The sequence below is a fragment of the Miniopterus natalensis genome, chromosome 3, assembly GCF_054644295.1.
Source record: "Miniopterus natalensis isolate mMinNat1 chromosome 3, mMinNat1.hap1, whole genome shotgun sequence".
In the NCBI taxonomy this organism is placed as follows: Eukaryota; Metazoa; Chordata; class Mammalia; order Chiroptera; family Miniopteridae; genus Miniopterus; species Miniopterus natalensis.
The window spans coordinates 46,071,735-46,091,999 of record NC_142083.1 but is presented as its reverse complement, the minus strand read 5'-3'; the positions used below and the strand labels follow the sequence as shown (position 1 = coordinate 46,091,999).

Here is a 20,265-nt window from a genome sequence, read left to right as displayed (position 1 = left end):
AGTTAAACCATTCTTTCATTAATTTTAAAATCACCAAGGAGAAAAGGTGTTGTTGGAATTACTACTGGTGATTGAAGAGACTGAAAAGGAAAACCTAAAAAAATAATAATAATAAATAAAGTGTACTTTCAAGAATTTTCAAATCAAAGAAAGCAGTAGCCAAAGTGCTCACCTGTGTGTTTAACAGCTCTGACATCAGGCCATTCATTTGCATTGTATTTCTAGCAATTTGAAAACAATTCACAAGTGGTATCCCCCCATAGAGCTGAATTATGGCCAAGTGCACTACACACTTACTATACATCCCATAGGTGTGGGACATTTTATATTTATGTCAGGAGATCTCCTTTACTGCAAGAAAGTATTATCTCAACCGCTGTCAGATTCACGCAGCTTTCCTTTGTTGAAAATCCAGGGGAAGCCAAAATGTTCACAAGGAAAAGGAACCTGTTCCTCCAGAATTCTATCACTGGATTTAAGAAATAAGCTCCACTTAAATTTAAGGGCTTCAAGATTTCTTGTTGCTTCTCTCTAATTTGTGTATCTCGTATAATTTCCATTTAAAACTAATTTATAAGAATTCTGATGTTTGGGCTTATTGTATCTGAAGCATTCTGTGTACAAAGTTGACATTGAATGGCACAGTCCCCTTCTGTGAATGCGGGCGCACACCTTGTCTGCTACAAGTCACCTTTGGCTTTGCAAATGCACAAACTCTGTGTGACATTGTATTACTGAGAAACCAGCACTAAAAATATTAACATTACAAATAGACCACATAAACCAAAAGGTTTCTTCCAAACTGTATGTTAAAGAACATGTTGCTGATTGTCTCAAAAGCCATGTCCTTTGCAGTCTAGACTTACTTTAGCTTTGTAATTATTCATTTACAAAGAGTTCCTTTAAAAATTATTAGCGTGAAAGTATTTTGAAACTTACACCCCAGCATACTCTTATTGAAGACAGTTTGGAACCCCAACTCCCGTAGAATAATGACTTTGGTTTTAAAAATGACATAATTAAATTGAACTAAATGAAATTCCATAGTATGGATCTATATTTGCATTTCTTTGAAATACTTTAGAACACTAATAGGAATAAGAGAACCCCTCTAAGTGTTTGGAAATTTGACTTTTAATTCTAAATTGGAACAGTTTAGCTTAAGCAATCACTAACATTTAAATAACATTTCAACAAATGTAACTGTTTGGAAACCTCCCGCCTTCTGTCTTGCAAGGATTGATTTGGAAGGCCCTGAGGGAGAAAATATTGGAGTTAGGAGGTAAACGTGAAGCCATTGTGGAAAGGAAGAAGTTACACTCTTCCTGTTATGACAGGAAACGTAGACAAATGTGCTTCCTGAGCATTTGCTCAGCAGGGAATGCGGTAGTCTTTGACCTTTCCCTTAGGTACATTTTGGCTTTGTTAAACTAGTAAACATGTTTTTGCCCCCAAAATATGAATCTGTTTTATTTGATTCTCCTGATTTAAATTATGTATTTTATGTATATGAGGTACAGAGAAATAGAGGTATTTATTTTATGACTGCATCTACAAATTGGATTTAGAATGTAAATCAGCCCTTTATCAAACCAAGCAGACCTGAACAGCACATATAAAAAACTAAAGATATATCATGCTATAGTCTTCTCTGGTTAAAATCTAAAACATTCTTAGGCTTAAAAATGGACCACCATAAAAACTTTTAAATCCTGGTAAGTTTAATAATTGTAGATCATACTTTTTCCTTTGCCTCGTGTAGATAAATATATCAGAAATTGGCTATCACAAAGTTCAAAACCCAGACTCTATGAATTTGTTAATAAACACTCAGGTTTATTAATATGCATTCAATTGTTTAATTGTAATCTAACCTATTGTTTATTCTTTGTTGGGTTGTTTTTTTTTTCCAAAATAATGTGTAATGCCTAAGATTTAAAGTTTTATTTTTGGGTGTTGACTTAGGATGAAGGGTTGGTAGGGCTCTAAGTTCCATACTCTAACCCCCCTATTTTAATCCTTTTATCATGTTCAGAATTTTTGGAACTACTGCTCAAAACCCCTTTGGAAATGGCTGCATTGCAGCTAACCGGGCTCAAGTTGCTCGAGGCTCACGAGGACAATAGTCCTCTTTGCAGCCGATCTCGCCGCCGTCTCATCCTCGCAAGTTGTGCTGGAGGCTTCCAAGCACATGGCAGCGGGCTGCTCAAAGGGCCCTGGCCGCCCTTTACAGAGCCTTTCATTCACGGGGCAGCCCGTCCTTGTATAAAGGGGCGCTTGTCTAGGACACAGGCCTGCAGTGGCTCTGCTTCCTCCCGCCCGAGTAATCAGCGGCCCGCTCGCGGGCCTTTCTAATGACAGGCTGGATTAAACAAAATAAAAATGGGAGAGGAATACTTTAGAACAGTTGTGCCATTACCCACTGTCAGGAACAAGCCAGAGGAAGAAAAAGAGCATTTAAGAGGCATTTCCCTTTTTCCCAATTAGAGATTGTCGCTGCAGACTCTCGACTCCGTCCCTAACCTTTTAAACACATAGGAAGACCTCGTGGCTCTGGATTAGAGGGCGCATTGTGTCTGCCGACTGTCCCTCTCGTCACTCATTAGTCACTCCGTTTCCTTCACGGGAGAAAACTGATTACCAGGTCTGGGGGGGGAGGAGTGGATCTGAAATATTTTCGTAGGGTGAGGACTATATTAATCATTACTCTATTTAGACAAAAAAAAAAAGGGGGAGAGAGGTAGAATCTCAAGACTTTGAAAATAGAATTAGCTGTGTATATTAATAGTCCCAAACAGATTCTTTTTTCTTTTTCCTTCCAGTTTGCTTTTTTTTTAATTGAAATAACTCCTTTAGATTCATCTACGCTTGGATTTTTATCATAGCATTCTTTTACATTACAGGGAAAGTTAAAGATAAATAATTGTTTTAAGACATTCTTAAAACTTTTTCACCCTTTACCCAATTGTTCTGAATCATTCTTCAACTCAGAATTATCAGCGCTTGAGTTTGTCAACAGGGTACTATCTTCCGTGCCAGCAAATTAACCGATAATTAAATGCTTTTTAATTGAATTTATTGGGGTTACATTGGTTAGTAAAACCATACAGGTTTCAAGTGTACGATCCTATCATACATTGTCTGCATTGTGTGCTCGCCACCCAAAGTCAAATCTCTTTCTGCCACTGCCCCAAACATTCTAAAACAAAAAAACTAATATTACTTTATGAGTTAAAGAAATGAGTAAAAAGTTCTCCACTCACTGAGCAGACTCATTAAGCCGTTGAATTAAGATCAGGCCAAAAGTATTCTGATTGGCGGAAAGAAGTATTAGACCTATAGATAAAATTATTGTTGCTTCCCTTGGTAATTAAGGCGCCTGACGTCGTTTAGAGTTAAGCCTCAGTGGTTCCCATGGATGTGGGTAACTGAGGTTTCCAAAGGCCCTTTCCTTTCATTTATTCAGAACCCTTTCTTGTAAGATGCAAAGACTCCCACAGTTAACATGGCAGGAAAGTTCTCCCGAGGAGACTCTATGAATGTAGCCAGGATTCGGAGGGTGAACGGAGGGGACATTTACGTGGCGTGGAGACTCATTATTAAATATCCTTTGCGCTACACGGCAGTCAGACTAATTTCCCTACCCTGTAGGAAATGATACAGGAGTTGTCCTCTGTTTTTAGAACTTGTTATTTACATTGCCTGTGTATAAGTCAGAAACCCACCTTTTTTATTCTGGTTGTAAATAGAACTGTATTTGCTACCAACCAAAAATGTTTCTCATTTTATGAAATTTAAATAAACAGCCATAAATATAGAACTGGTGTGTGCCCACTAGTGCATGCATGTGGTTCTCACGGGCTTCAGCGGGAATGGCTGAAGCTCTGAGGGCGGAGGCGTCTGCAGAGTGCACACAAAAGAAGTTTTGGTTTACTGTCTGAACCTAGAAACCAACTTCTTCTCAATTTTAGCATTATTAAAATTATTTTTTTACTTCAACCTAGAAAACTACCTTACATTAATTAATATGTTATGCACTACCTGCCTGTACTCATCAGAATCGCGGGCAGTTCTTACTGGCCCCGCACCCTGCTCAGTGAACGGGTGGCCGGTCCATGCTGTGCTGAAGTTAAGCCCCTGAAATGCAGCTATCTAAAAGAGGGAAGGAACACTGACTGAGGAAAGAAAGAGGAATCTCGTGTGAAGAAAGTTCAATTTCTAGTGCATCCAGGGACTAGTTTCATGACCTTGGATAAGGCAATTCAGGTCTTTGTCTACAGCATCATCTGAGAAATGGGGATGATAAACTGTGCCAAACAATAACTTCAAAGAGATACTGTCGAATGTAGTAAGATAACTTATAAAGTCTTTGAACTTCTTCGAAAAAAATCCACCAAATACAGTCAACACTGTTATCTAAAAACAATTATAGGAAACATGATAAGCTCCGATTTTACCAACAAACCCAAACACAAAACTTGACCCAGTGCTGTTTTTCTCCTATTTATACTAAATGTACATTTTTACTATAAGTTAATATGACCAAAAAAAAAAGAAAAAGAACTATGTGACATTTTCCTCTCTTAGGGGCAAACTTCCTTATTAACATAGTTTAAGCATGCATAGAAATTTATTTTTAGCCATTCATTTTGAATTGCAAAAGATCACAGTTCATCCATCTATCCATTCATTCATTCAACAACTATTTAGCCACGTATTGTTCTGGGATTTCGGGTTGTGGGATCAGACAGGAGATGTTCTGGGCTTTCAAGGAAAGCTCAAGGTCTGCTTGAGAGAGAAACTCTGATCTAGACATAATGGTAACACAAGTTGGCAGGTCCTAGGAGAGCAGCATGTAGCAAGAAGTGACTGAGCCTGATTCATCAGAGAAAAAATACTACCTACCTTATATAGTGTTTCACTGACAAGTCACTTACACTTGTCCCTTAGTTTAAGTCTCGTAATATCTCTGTAAGATGCCTATTGTTACCTCCATTTTACAAGTGAGAGAACGGGCTCAGGTAAGTTAAACAATTTACCCAAAGGCACACAGCTTATAAATGTCAGAGCTCAGACTGATTTTCAATTACCATGTAATGATGCTTATATACTGCTCCTTTTAAAATAGTTTAGTAATTTGAATTTCCTATTTTATCAATCTGGACAATTTTTTTCTATGCATTTTCGGCACTACATCTATAATTTAACATTGTCTACTCAAATTTTTTACAGTCTTTTGTATCTCTTCTTACTACACAAAGAAAGTGACCCCATTTATTTCTTAGAATATGGAAACTAGAGATGATTATGATAATATATTGATGAGGTTGAGTAACCAACATATAAGACATTTTGTAGAATGAAATTGCCATCACTCTTTCCCTTGACCCAAAAGTCTGTGCTACAGACTTCTGAACATCTGAAATGTGGAATAAATATTTTAAAGGTCTCTAGTCCAGCTTCCTGTTGAGATTAGGAACACCTTCTGCACCTTCCTTGATATGCAGGTTTACTTGAACATGTTCAGGAATGAACTGCTTCTCACTTCATTGGTCCACTCATGGACAATTCTCATCCCTAGGTTTTGTCCTATTTTCACCTCTTTGTGGTTTTCAACAGTACTTTCTAATTCTGCTCCATAGAACAAAACAGAATAACTCATCTGCCTCTTCACACGGCCACAGGTTCTTCAGATTTAGAAAATGTTTGGCATTTCACTTTTAACTCTATTTTCTGGGTTAAACATTCCAGATAACCTTAATGACTTCTCACACAAAATTGTTCTCAGATCCTACATCAACCTGTTTGCCATTCTATAGCCTCTCTAATTTTGTCATTGTCTCTCAAAATGTAATTCTCAGAACTGAATAGAGTACCAAAGGTTAGTTAGTGCTAACAAAATAATCATTAGAATAGTTACTTTCCTCATTGGAGCACTATAACTTTAGATCCTTTCCCCAAAAGCAACTATCATGCTCATTTTCTTCTAACCTGAGTCTATGTAATTGTTTTTTTAATGCAAACAAAGATTAAAATTTTCTGTTTCATCTTATTGTTTTTGACCCAACTTTCTAATCTGTAGAGAGACCTATGGAAAGAGCCTCTATCATCTATTGGGTTATCACCCAGATTTATGCTTATGCAGATCTGAGAAGTGTGCCATCTACATCTTAATCTTAACCAGTGATGAAAATGCTACCTGAGACAGGAAAGTTACTAAATTCTGTGGCCCTTTCTAGAGACATTCTCTTAAACGTAACACTGACCAATCAATTCATATTTAAATTTTCAAAATTACTGCCAGCCAGTCTCGAATCTGTAATATTGTGGTGAGAGTTTAATCAAATACATTGCCAAATACATGTTCTTTGAAAATCTAAACTCATTAGAAAGTTCAATAAATTTTTGCTTAACAAATTCAGTCATCCTTAGATGAGGAACCCTTAGATCCTCCCCATTTATCTCTGTATCCTGTGATTGTAAAATTAAAATTTTATCTTCACACTTTTCCATCCTTCCTGATGAGTCATCTGGGCAACGAATAAAGGCTTTTCTCTGAACTTTTGAAATATGTTTTTCTTGAAATCTGGAGCATATGTACATATGTATTTCTCTCCAGACATTCTCTGGTTTCTCTGATAGATTCCAAGGTGATATAATTCCTTTCTCTCAAGATTCTTGTCTCTAACAAGTTAAACTTTTTATTTTTAGTAAAATATATAGATATATATATAAATATAAAATATCTTATTTTTTGGACATTGTCAAAAAGACAAGTTTAAAAAATCTACTGTTAGCAGAAAATTATATTGAGACGTTCAGACTTTAAAGTAGAGTGTATTTCCATTCCATAATGCACTCATTCAGCAACTATCCATTGAGTGTCCACTGGTCAGTCTGTGTGAGGCCGGAGGTGGGGTCTTTGGGGAACTCAGCAGGAAAAGCAGACTCATAAACAACCAACTCTAGTGTTAGAATAGGTCTCATGATAAAGGTTTGTAAAAGTTCTAGAGGACAATAATGAGAAGTGAGTTTTATCTTAATGTGACAATGGAATTTGTATAGAAGAAGTTGGCATTTGAACTAAGCCCTGGAGCATGATGGGAGCCTGCCAGTGGTCAGATGGAAAGGAGGAGGGACATAGTACCACACTCAGTTTTCACAAAGTACAAGATAAACAATCAGTATGGTAGGTTTCATTTCATGTTCATCTTGATTGGGTTAACATCTGCTGTTATTTCTTTTTCTTGCTCAGTCTAGAGAAAAATTTGGTCAGAAAACAAAATTGAAATCACCCAACTCTAGACAAAAGTACAATTTCAGATCACTTAAACGTGACTGAAAATACACCACCATTAGCCAAGTAATGGGTTTCATTTTAAATAAAGAAAATTAATTTTAAACATTAAAGAATTAAATGACTGTTTCTTTCTTCAGCCCTGAGAAAGACATTAATAAGGGAGATACATACAAAGTAGAAGCCCCGCAGCACTTAGCACAAATGTCTGACATAGAGAAGGCTCAATAAATATGGCTTAGCATAAGGCTTGGCATGTAGAAAATGCTCAGTGAGAATTGCTTGGGTTGTTTTCTGTTTATGTAAATAGATTTTCCTAATATCTTTATGACTGAATTATATGGAGCTGTATTTAATGAATGTGCCTTTTCTCAATTTCAAATTCTAATTTCAATTCCTGAGTCATACCTAGTAAGTTCTAGAGTAATTGTCAGTATGAGATGTGTGATGCCTGGCCTTATGCTAGACTTTGAACTTGAGGTTACTATAAAGCTTAATATTGAAACATCTTACTACAACATCATCATTACATTTGGGGCTGTTTCAGGAGGTAAAGAAAAAACATAAAATGGTCATTATTTTTACAGTCATTTTGTTTTCCATGCATATATTACGTATTAAGTCTCTTTAAATTCTGAAAACTAAATTTCAAGTTCTAGTGCTAACAAATAATATTAGCTTCATTCTCCTCTCAGTGCACCTTGATTGTTGTGAACATTGGAAAAGACCGTCTCTTGGCCTAACTACTGTAAAAAACAGTTTTCTTCCTTTCACTTAGGATTTAAAATATGTTACTGAAATAGAAATGGACTTGTCGCCATTACAAACTATTGTCAAGTTGTGGAAAATGTAATGATTACATTATTATATTTAAGCTTAAAAGCTCTGAATTGCAATCTGTCATTGAGTGGCATGTTTTAAACGAAGAGCAATATCCCCAGGTCTCTTTAGAAAGCTTAATGCTTAAAAACAATTTTATCTAACTATGAACGAGAAAAAGCATTTTAAAATACATTTCGAGTATGCTGTGGAGAATATGAACATAGTACAGAATTAAATTTAGAGCAATTAAGATTTTGAAGATATTTTCTTAAATGCTTTGGTATAGTCATCATTTCAGTTTGCAGTGTTAATGAAAAGAAGCTACATGCACTGGCTTCTTTGACAGATATTACTAAATAAGTGTGCATTATCCAGCAGCCTATTTGGTTACACAAAAGTTGAGGAGTACCTAAAAGTAAACACAAATAGCGGCTTCAATGATATTTCTGTGCTGAGATGTACTTTGATGGTGAGTGTTGTAACGTGCTAAATTCTGAGGTTTCAGTACAACAGAAACCATACTGTATTGAGACATTCCATCTACAGTTTGTGGTCATGAGAGTCTGATTAAAAGTGGTTTTAGATATATGAAAGTATTTTGGGTTAGTGCCTTCTATATTGAACCTACTCTGTAGCTTATTTCACTAAACAAAATACCAATGTGCAGGTACAGTCGCATAACTAAATTGCATCTAAGAGAAATATTGAAAGACATTTTGTGTTGTGTAAATCTATATGATTAATGAATATGCTGCTTTATCCATCCCAAAATGACTGTCTTTATTTCGCTCCTCCTTGATGCTGATTTTGGCTCGTCTAAATGAACCATAATAAAACATTTTCTAAACTAATATGGTAATTAAATATGAAAATAAAGCACTAGCTTTATTTTGTTAGAAGCACTTCAGTGAGACAATCAATAAAATAAAATAGAAGGTGCAACATTGGCAATGATTACAAAGAAAAATTGTCTAAATTGAAATGTAACTAACATCTGAGTACATATTGACTAGCTATGTGGGCTGGTAAATACCTAAATGCAGTATTTTCCAAAGAATCATCAATGGGGATTCTATAGTTCGGCTTTATCTTTCTACCAAGAATAGTAAGATCCTCAAACAGCCTTAATCAGTAGACTCCTTAAGCCACCAAGACATATATTTTGTAAGTTCTTTCCTATAAGTCATCTCAGAAAGGAATGGGAACTAAGGTTTATTGAGCTTCCACTTTAAGTGCAATGCTTGGTAATGTACGTATGTTATTTGATGTAATCCTCACAAAACCCTAAGAGGAGGCGTTCTTTTCATTTTACAGTTAAAAAAAATCAAACTTCAAAGAAGTGAATTTCTCATGATTAGTAAACAGCAGATTCAGCCTGCAAACCCAGGGTTCCATGCTCTTCCCTTTCTACATTGCTGCCTTCAATACAAATGTGATAAAACAAAATAATCACTTTAAGTACAGATTAATCTTTTTAAAGTGATAAAAAAAATGCATGGGAAAAGGCATCATATAATTTTATATAGCATACATCAATTTGATATTTCTAAAAACTTCACATAATAGTTTTTCCTATTTAGTTTTTTTTTAACCAGAAATCTGCCTTGTGCCCATCCGTGTCTGCTGTTCTGGGGATACAGCAGTGAGCAAAACAAAAATGGCACATGCCCCTGTGGACCATGCATTGTAGTGAAAAACGCAGACATTAAACAAATGATCACACAAAGATGCACAAATTATAAAATACAGCAGGTGCTACTGAGGAAAAAGAAAGGGTGATGGGTAAAACAGTAAGGATTGACAAAAGTGTGGAGGAATGTGGAGCCCGGGAGGCCAGGTTGTCTGTCTGCTCGTCCGCAGTTGCTGTCAACACATTTATTTAGGTGTGTGGGACGCGGGGAGTCAGAGTTCGCGCTGAGGTCTCTGGTTCGGGTGACTGAGCTCATGCTGAGATGGGGAGTCCAGGAGGGAGAGCGGATTCGAGGGTGAAGGTAATGAGTTTGAGTTTGGGGGGTTTGAGATTCCTAGGACTTTCAGACACACTTAGGACCGGAGGACATCCATTGGGGGTCTGGAGACGGAGAGAAAAAGGAGTGAGAATCGAGATACAGGAATTACACACACAGATAGTAGATAAAACGGTGCCTGCCTCTGCTAGACGGGTTGAATATGAAGGTGAGAAAAAATGTAAATGCCAGGCCCTTTTGAAAATAATAACTAAATCAAGTTAGTTCAGAAGAATGATAGTAAATGCTCTTCAAAATAAATAAGCAAAGAAACAAACGTGTGTCAGCTGTTTGGGAGGCAGTTAAAGTTTAAAAGGTTTCTCGGCCTTTAATGTACAGATGTGCCCCATTTCTCAAATGTATTGGGCCATTGAACTTTTTCTAGTAAGGAGTATTTTATGGGAATGATACTCTACAGAAGACCTGCTAGGAAACACTGGATCATGGAAGGGCTTATAATTAAAAATGTTCGTGGTTTTTGGTAGGCAGACTGGAGTTTCATCAAGAGAGGAGTGAAATTGGGAATGTGAAATGTGTATTTGCATTTGGTAGCATTGGCAGGTAGGAAGGATTCGAAGCCAGAGGGGGCTGTTGTGGAGCGCCCGTCAGGAGGAGGCGGGTGAGGAGGGTGAGGAGGGTGAGGAGGGTGAGGAGGGCTTGGGGATCGGGATGAACCGAGGAAGGACTGATTCCAGACGGGAGAGCATCGAGGGCGGGCGGCTGATAAGGGCCCGAACCATGGAGCCGCCTGGGAACCAGACGAGAAAGTGTGAACCTGAGAAACACTGTGAGGGAAGGAATTATGGGACTTGGTCATAGATTAGATTAAAAGGAGGAAAAGGCAGAGATAACAGTACAGTCTCTGGCCTGGGAGAGGAAAAAAGATACACAGAAGAATGAAACCAACACCTAAAGCTTTTATGGCTAAAGTGCTCCCCAATTCCCTGCTGGATTTCTAGAAAACAGAATACAACACTGTCTGAAAGCACAGTCAGTCATATCCCTTCACGTGTTTTCAATTAAATGGCATGAGACTAAACAATTTTAAGAATTTTTGAACACAGTTATAAAATGTTATGTTCATAATATCATGTCCAGTTTTCAAGTGGTCAAAAGAAGTTCCAAACTTAATTATAAGGGGAGGATGTTAACCGTGCTGAAATCAATTTTTTTTTTTTAAATCTTACATTGTTCAAAGAAACATGAACGGTACCCTGGTCACCTTCATTAAAATTCCCTACATTAAATCTGGCATTTACAGTTTCACATTCAGCAGCAAGCTAGAAATCACACATTTTCAAATCCTGAGCAGAAATTAGTTTTAGATTTATTTGCTTCCTTCCCAAATGTGTTAGTGCCCAGGGGCTCTGACAAAGGCACACTTTGTTTGACAGAGAAAAAAAAAGTACTATGTTGTTTGGTTTTGTTTTTTAAAGCGCGATTTCTTTTTCTTTAAAAAACCCTGCCTGCTCTCATTTTCCCAGGTGACATTTACCAAGAGGAAATTCGGGCTGATGAAGAAGGCCTACGAGCTGAGCGTGCTGTGCGACTGCGAGATCGCGCTGATCATCTTCAACAGCACCAACAAGCTGTTCCAGTACGCGAGCACCGACATGGACAAGGTGCTGCTCAAGTACACGGAGTACAACGAGCCGCACGAGAGCCGGACCAACTCGGACATCGTGGAGGTGAGCACGGCCCGGCCAGCCGGCCGCGGCCCCCCTCGGGTGCCGCCTTCCCTGCCCCACGGTGTTCGTGTTCCCGCGGGCTGACGCCCCCCCTCTCTCCCCATCAGAATTCCTGTTAGAAGGACAGGCTGACAGGGACAGCGGGAAGCCGGGCCTGGCTAGGAAACCCGGCACCCGTGTGGGATTCTTGGCCTCGCCCTTCGCGCGTGGGCATGCCCGCGGCTGTGTCCGGGCGGCAGGTTAGGAACTGTGGCCACGGAACGGCTCGCCCACATGCTGGGTGGCTTCTCATCTTTTCGTTTCCCAGCATAGGCCAGGGTACTTCGGTTTTTTACTTTGTATCTCTTCTTTTAAGGTATTCTTCCTAATGCATTCTGCTGAAAGAGTAAAGACAGTTACTCTCCTGGAAATGTTTTTTCTCCAAATTATATAATTTAATATAGCAATGAAAACTGTTCATATACGTGGAATCAGAAATCTGATTAAAGTGAATTTCTAAATGTCAGCTCAGTGTTTTATCAAAGGCAGATTTAAAACATTGTTTTATTGTGCCAAATATAAATAAGCACAGTAAAACGCAAAGTAAAACTCAAAAGTGTTTGAGATTTGTTAACGTAAGTCACATTGCCATACAGCGCTAAGTGCTCTTGCATATACCCTATATCCTATTTTAACCCTACTGCCTTCAGTACCCTTCATAAGCAGTGACTACTGAGCCAGAAAGGGAGAGGTACAGGGAGGACTACGCTCACCTGTCTGTTTTTCTCACCTGTCTGCTCAAGGATTCCTACATTGGGACTGCGTCCCAGATATAAGAGAAAATTATTAAGTGCTTCAAAAGTATGTAGCCAGAGCCAGTTTGCCAGAGTCCAAGCCATTCTTGCCATCGCTTAGACTGGTCCCATATTACAAAAAAAATGCAGTACTAACCCTGATCAAATTAATCTGCCTCTCACATCCATCTTCACTTTATTTATTATAATTGTCTAAGGCTAGTTCTTATTTCTTTGCTTTTATTTGGAAGTTTTGTAAAAGTATTGTGCTGATTAAATTTTTTAATTTTTTGCATAATAAGACCAAACAAATAATTTCAGAGAAAGAAAAGTGAGTGATAACTAGACTTAATGTGGTATGTGTTTAAAATGCTTTCAGATTTGCATTACTGCATATCCTTTTTGTTTTTCATTGACTGATGATTTTGTGTGCTTGCCTCAATCTTGAAATTTAAGATCATTTATAAAACTTACCTACTGTCTCTTTCAATAGTATTTTATTCATGTGCACATATAAAGTGAAAATGTAGAAAAAAACATGAATATGAACAGTGCTAGTCGGTTGTCAAATCTCATAGGAGCTTTGTTCGTGTGTGTCTGTCTGTCTGTTTATGAATGTTCGTACACATTTAACATAAGTTCCAAACACAAAACAACTCTATACTCAAAACTTCATCTCATTACCAAAGTCATTACAACAAACATTTTGAGATAAAAAAAGAATTTGATTTGGAATTTGTCATTAGATTTAAACTGTTCCAGTCCTTAATGTGATGCGCAATGCAGTAGAACCATATTAAACTAGTCGAAAATTTGTTGACTTTTAAAACTTACTTTCTTAGAGGAGTTTCAAATCTAGAAAAGATATTGCTGGACAATATCCTATGTGATTTTAAGGCAACTTAAATCTTCACACACTGTGTAGACTTCCATATTCTTGGACCGATGAGTGTCTGAGCCAGACTTCTCTACAGGCCATGAGAAGAGCACTGGGTTGAAAGTCAGAGGGCTTGCATTTGAACCTTTGCCTCTCCCAGTCTTACTATGTGACAAGTTAGCTACTTCTCTGGCTGAAGTTTTCTCATCTAAAAAACAAAGGCATTGAATTTGAAAGTCCTTCACAACATAATTCTTTAAAAAGCCATACTTTTAAAAGAGAGTAAAGAAACAGCTCTGTTATCTTGCAGTTAATATATTAAAGCTCTGAATCTCTCAAAAAGACATTAAAGGGTCTCTGGGTTAAATCTAAAGAGTCCGTGGCTTGATTATTTGGATGAAAATAACAAGTAAGTCTAACACACATGAGTCTGTCCCGCTCAACTACATGAATCACACGTTCTTCACCTACCTGTCTTTTCCGCACAGTAGCAATAAGAGATGATGGAGAAAGTAAGGTGGAATGCCCCGAGCTCAATAAAATTTACATCACCTCCACATAGAGTCTTTTTCAAAACGTGGTTCATTGAAACCAGCATGCTTGAGATTCTTGGTGGAGAAGAGGGGATCTGAGTGGGAATCTGCATTTAGAACAAGTTTTTCAATAATTTTTAAACACAGTAAGTTTGAAAACCTCTGCAGCACTAAGACATAAATTGCATTGGAGCCTAAAGAGCCTGTGGTACATCAGGGACTTGAGGAATCTGCTTCTAAAATAGAGCTAGCATGAGGTTGAGAGTTAAGGTAGTTTACTACTCCTGGGTAAAATTTTAAATCTTATTTATTTTAATTTAATGGAATACATTTAACTGAGTAAATTTAATGAGGAACATAATATGTTTCATGAAGGGTCATTAGTTTTATATTTCCCATTTGGACCATTACTCCTCTCCCTTAACCCTCTGAAAACAGTTTACTCACAAGAAAAAGGGATTGGCGGGGAGAGAGAAATAATATGATTCCAGGCCTTTAGACTGAAATATAAATTTCTGGGCCATCCCAGAGTAGTGTTACAGGGTCATAGGAAATTGTACAGTGCGTGGGTGTTGAAAAAGATTCCTTATAGTAAAAAAAGCTCTGCGTAATTATCATGTCTTTGCTTGATAATTAGCACTGCCATTACAATGGCACAGGGACTTATAAAGACTTAACCGGTAGACTGAGAGAGTTTTTTTATTATCATATTATAATGCAGCTTGAATATCTGTTTAGATACAATATATAAATATTCCAGATTTAGTAAATGTGTTAAATTTTTAATCCATTTGTTTAAGGAAAAAAACCAAACAGTTCTTGTATTAAAAGCATGCCCTTTGAAGAAAGTCCATTTTATTTAACTCTGTGACTGGATATTTACCCAAAATGCTAGTTTATGAGGCAGTTGAAATTCAATAGGGATTCTGATGGTATTAAGGAACTTCCCCCTTCATGTCGTCCAAGTGCCTAGCTCCACTCCTGGTTCCCTTACCTGCCTTCCTACCCTCCCAGTTGATGTTGGATGTTGGCCCCTATTCCTGGAAGAAGGTGTGGTGTTGAGCACTTCAGAATGACCTGAAGATTACTTTTTTTTTTTTTTTTTTAATGAAAGAATAGTCAAGAGTGTGGGGGGTGGAGGGGAGATTAAGAGATGATATTGGCATGAAATTTTATTTTCTGTCACCTGAATCCTATTTGAACTTAAAGTTTTCTGAAAACAGTTGTTCCTTTAAAATGTTTTCTTGCATAGTAGTAATTAAGGCCTGATTTGGGACAGGCAAGGCCTTAAAATAGCTTATAAATTTTATTGTTTCACAGCGTTATGGGGGTTATCAGTAAGCTAACTATGGAGTTTGATGAAAATTGATTGGTGCAATTTTTGTTGAAAAACAAATGCGGCAAATAGTGGAATTGAACTTCTTTACAAACTTTATATTACAACATTTGGGAATAGATATAAAATATGAAAATGTATCTGTTTAACTTGAGCTTTCATTATATCTAAACCAAATAAATAGGTTTCAATTTTATACTTATAAAAATATAGATATATAAAATTATTTTTATGCATGCTTTGTGGGTGGATATTACACACAGATGCTTTCCTTAAAGAAAAGGCACATTCACTATTGCTTGATCATTTGTTGAATTTTCTTTATTTCATGCATTCGTTCACTGAACAGAGATTGGCTGAGTTCCTACCCTGTGCTCTGTGCATGGAATGCCTGGAGACAGAAACATAAACGTGGCCCTTCAAGGGCTCTTGGTCCTTAAGGTTGCTCACAAGGCCATGCGTGGTCTGGCCCCTGTGTTTCTCTTCCTTTCCGGCCTCACCTTTTGCTGTTTCTCTCCAGTCAGCTCCTCCCAGCACTTCCATCCTACGCTCAAGTCACCTAAACATGTTTGTATCCCTCCACCTCTCTAAACCCTTTCTGTTTTGTCTTCAGCATTCCTTACCAGGCCTTTCTTGGCTTTTCTTTACCTTCCATTCAAGTCCAGATCCCAGTTTAGGCTTGTAGATAGCCGTCCTTGAACTGCCCCCCGATTTGTGTCAGATCCTTTTCGTATATTGCAGCCGTAATCTGTTCTCTTTTCCCCATCAAAGCACTATTGAAGCTGTTACCCAGTTGCCTGGTTCATACCAGATTTTAAACTCCTCAAAGGCAAAGACTGTGCACATTTTGTTTTACTGTCCTACCTCCAGGGCTTAATGTGAGGTCTAGAAAGTGTTAGGCCCTCAGAATATATTTGGAGAGTTAATAAACAAGGGGAGACAGATAATAGAATATATCCAAATGATGATCATATAGCATAATGTTACTCATTTAGAGCATGAAAAATGCTCTATAGCCCCAGTGAAATAGGTCATAACAATCTGATACATTTTATCAAAGCACTGTCAAAAAACTAAAATAATCTAGATTTGTGCTATCTGATATAGTAGCCATTAACCACATGTGGCTATTCACATTTAAATAAATTAAAAGTAGATAAAATATCTAATTCATTTTCTCAGTTGCACCAGCCACATTTCAAGTGCTCAGTAGCCCCATGTGGCTGGTGACTACTGAATGGGACAAGGTCTAGAGCGCATGGATCATCGCAGGAAGCTCTATGGGACAGCACTGGTCTGTATTGAAATGTGAAGAGGGAGGCATTTAAAGTGATTGTGTTCTCCAGTTAACACCAAGAGTCATTCTTCAGTTTAAAATTTGAAGCGTGCATTTCACAGGTGAAGAACTATGTAGAATCCGCTGTAACCGTAAAACTAAGAGCACATTTTACCCCTAAACCAATAACCACAGAGTCAATCAGTAAACTTGCTACCTGGTCAGAAAACCCTTACAAGCCATCCAGGCTGACCGGGAGCCCTAACCACGTACGCTAGGTAATGCACACTGGTTTTTTTAATGAAGCTTGGGAACGGAAAGATGGTAGGTCTTTCATGTTACTATTTTAAATTCACTTAAAGTGACATGGGCCAGTACTTAACTTTATAATTAGTAAGTTAATATTTTTCAAAAAAGCCGTTTTTCTTTCTGAAAGAACTTAGAAAAATCATATTTTTGAGGAACATTTAAAATTCTTCCTTTACTATAACATAATTGAAATATTTCTTATTGCAAGTAGCTCAGTAACTCTGCTCGTCCTCTGTTAAAGAAAGTATATAATAGTTCTTCAATACCTAGAATCGAAAGATGAAAAAGGATTAGTGTATTCCGTGACGATTTAAACCTTCCACGTTGAGGCTTCCCAGAAAAGGGAGGGAAATGATTTTGTAAAAAAAAAGGTTTTGCATATTTCTTCTAAATTATAATGCTCATTTTTGTTTACAAAGCTTTAAAAGCTTTGACTAATAACTATAAATCATATTTATATTTGTTCCTCAAAGTCTAAAAGAAGAAATGGGCCTAAAAATGTACTCATATTTTTCATAACTAACACAATGGTTTTTTCATATATCAAATTTTTATATATCAAATTTGAAGATCCATTTTTTTAAATGATTTTGCTTAATTTGCATATGTTTTATAAACATGAAAAGCTACTTCACATCTCATTTATTAATAAAATCATTGTTGAACAAATAAAGTGCATGTCAGATTACTCAAGTTATATGCACAAGGCAATAAAAACTGAATTTTCTATCATCTCTGTTATTGCACAACTAATGGCTTATAGGCATTAATATCAGCACAGAGTCAACAGAAAATTATTTAATAATAGTTGGAACAGAAAAGAAAATAGGTTTTAAAATACAGCCTTTCTGTCAGTAATGTAACTTCTTTGTAATTATTAATCATCACCATTTTATGATCATTATTATTTTACACAAACTCTCTTAATGGGAGCAAACCAAAGTCCTCATATCTTCCCCCTCAATATCTGAAAGTGAAAGGGGAAAAATATTTAGCCTGGATCATAACCAATTTTGAATGATATTTCCAGATTTCATGACATGTGGAACTTGCTGTTGGACAGCATATTTGAACCAAAGGTTGCATTGTAGCCATGGATAGCACCTATGTAAAAGTAACCTTGTTTGGCTTTAAGAGGTATAAAATAAGGTATCAGAGAATAGAACACCCTCACTTCCTCAGGAGTTACTGAATATATCTATGGGAAATATTCCAAAGCACAGTTTTAGGAATATTCTAGAGTCCTGCCTAGACTCTGAAAGATGATGAGTCTTTCAATCAAAGGATGTTTATATTATTTAATTACCTCACTGCATTTTGTAAACATTATTATTATCAATCTCTTTCCTTTCCCTGAAGGACATGATGTTGTTTTATTTATCTCTGTTAACTCCAACTGCCAACTCAATGTATGAAACACTGTAGACATTCAATAAGTATTTTATATAACACACACATATATGTATGTATATGTATACTTGTACATGTATATATACATACATATATATAAAACAACTCACTGATGATCATTATTAAAATTTACCAGGTTTTCTTCATTGGAGTCAGATAGGTTTATAATAATAATAAAAGTGAGAATATTTTAAGTGAACCAGAGATGAATAAACATTGTTGCCGTGTTAGAAAAAAGACAAAAAACGAATACACACAGGAGACCACGTAGAAATATTACTTGTAGTGTTTGTGGAAAGGGAAAGATTTCTGCATTGATTGATTCCGGGGAAAGAGAAGAAACTTGTTTGCCCCTTGGTGAGGACCCGACAAGAATGGTCAGTGGGTCTCAGACGAGACGCCTCGGGCCCCGTCTGAGTCGCTGGGGGCCTGGCTGGGGGGCTCACTCTGCTAAGCGGAGCTGGGCCGGAGCCCGAAGTCTTTCTGACAAGCTCCCAGACGATGCTGAAGCTGCTAGTCTGCGAGCCAAGCTTGAGCAGCAAGGATCTAGCCTTCCCTTCCCAAGCATCTGTTTTCTCCAGCGTGGAGTTTGAAAGTAGTTTTGAACATTTATTTTTTGTTGCTTTGCTGAGGGTTAGAATCGTACCATAAAATAGATTTTTTTTTTTAAATCGGCGTTAACTAATTCTTGAAGTCGAGTGTGTTCGGTTTTTGGAAGGACACTATGAAAAGCCTGTCGTTGCTCCGTGAGGCGAGTCGCTTGGTCATGAGCACTGCGTCCCCTGGTCCCTCCCGTGAGTGCCCATCAGCAGGCAGTGGCTGCGTGGACGGGCGCCTGTGGGGGATCCTGAGACCAGGCTCGAGGGCGAGCGTTAGGTGACTGGTGGGGGGGGGCCAGGGGCGCAGAGAGGGGCAGCAGCTACGCTTTCCTCATTACCCTCGCATCAAAATATCTCATCAGGCATTCTGGAAAGGACTTCAGACTCTGTCATGAAAAGGCCCGTAATTAGGCAAATGCTGCATATGTATACAACGGATTGGGCGGATAGATCATGTTATTGGGAATATATCTCATTTTACCGATAGCCGTTTGGCACGTTATCCAGTCATGTCTCGGCGGGATTTAGTGGAGTCTGTGTTACCCTGAAATGTAGCCACCTGATGGAAGTTCTGCACGAGGAAGAAGAAAAAAATCCCTGTCAATTATTTCTAAAGGTCATAGAGTTAATGACTAGCCCGGAGGTTAATTAGAATCCGAAAGCCTCTTCATATCAATTAAATCTCTTATCTTTATGTTTTAGTAAATAAACTCAGTAACTATTTAGAGCTACTGTTTTAGGATAAGAAACACTGTAAACAGTAAACTGTACAGTGGGTATTTGGGCTTTTATCTGACATCTAAGAAAACATTATTACAAAAAAACTGATATATGAATTAGTAATAGTAATCTTATTCCAGAATTTCTGAATTAGATACTTTGTTTTTCAGAATAGCATGCAAATTACTCCTTAGTCATAAACAAATGCCATCACTCTGACCTTAAGAAAACCATTTCAGAGAGAAAAGCTAAGGTCAGAGTTACCCTGAGAATGAGCTACTAATCTAAAGCCGGCTCCAGTCTCTGTTCCTTGTTAGTTCCAGAAACCAAACTCCTTTCAAGGTTTCTGTGCACACTGTAAATAAGTGATATATTTAATGCCTGTGGCCTGAAAATTACAAACCCAGTCTTTCTGTCATGTGCATTCTCTTTGGATAATATAACCAAACTTCAGATGAAATTATACAGATCTGTACTAATCAGTAAGGGAGCCACTAGCTCCATGCAGCTATTTAAATTTAAAATATATTTTTTTTATTGATTTCAGAGAGAGAGGAAGGGAGAGGGAGCGAGAAACATCAATGATGAGAGAGTCACTGATCGGCTGCCTCTTGCACAC

General features: G+C 37.5%; 1 protein-coding gene across 7 annotated transcripts in view; it reads left to right on the top strand.

Annotated features, from left to right (window-relative positions):
* The window catches only part of MEF2C (myocyte enhancer factor 2C), a 158,292-nt gene that overhangs the window by 75,966 nt on the left and 62,061 nt on the right, over positions 1-20,265 (top strand). For all 7 annotated transcript variants that reach the window (XM_016210318.2, XM_016210316.2, XM_016210322.2 and 4 more), the window contains one exon: positions 11,610-11,813. In XM_016210318.2, the coding sequence (XP_016065804.1) occupies positions 11,610-11,813 (204 nt within the window). The remainder of the gene's footprint in view (positions 1-11,609; positions 11,814-20,265) is intronic.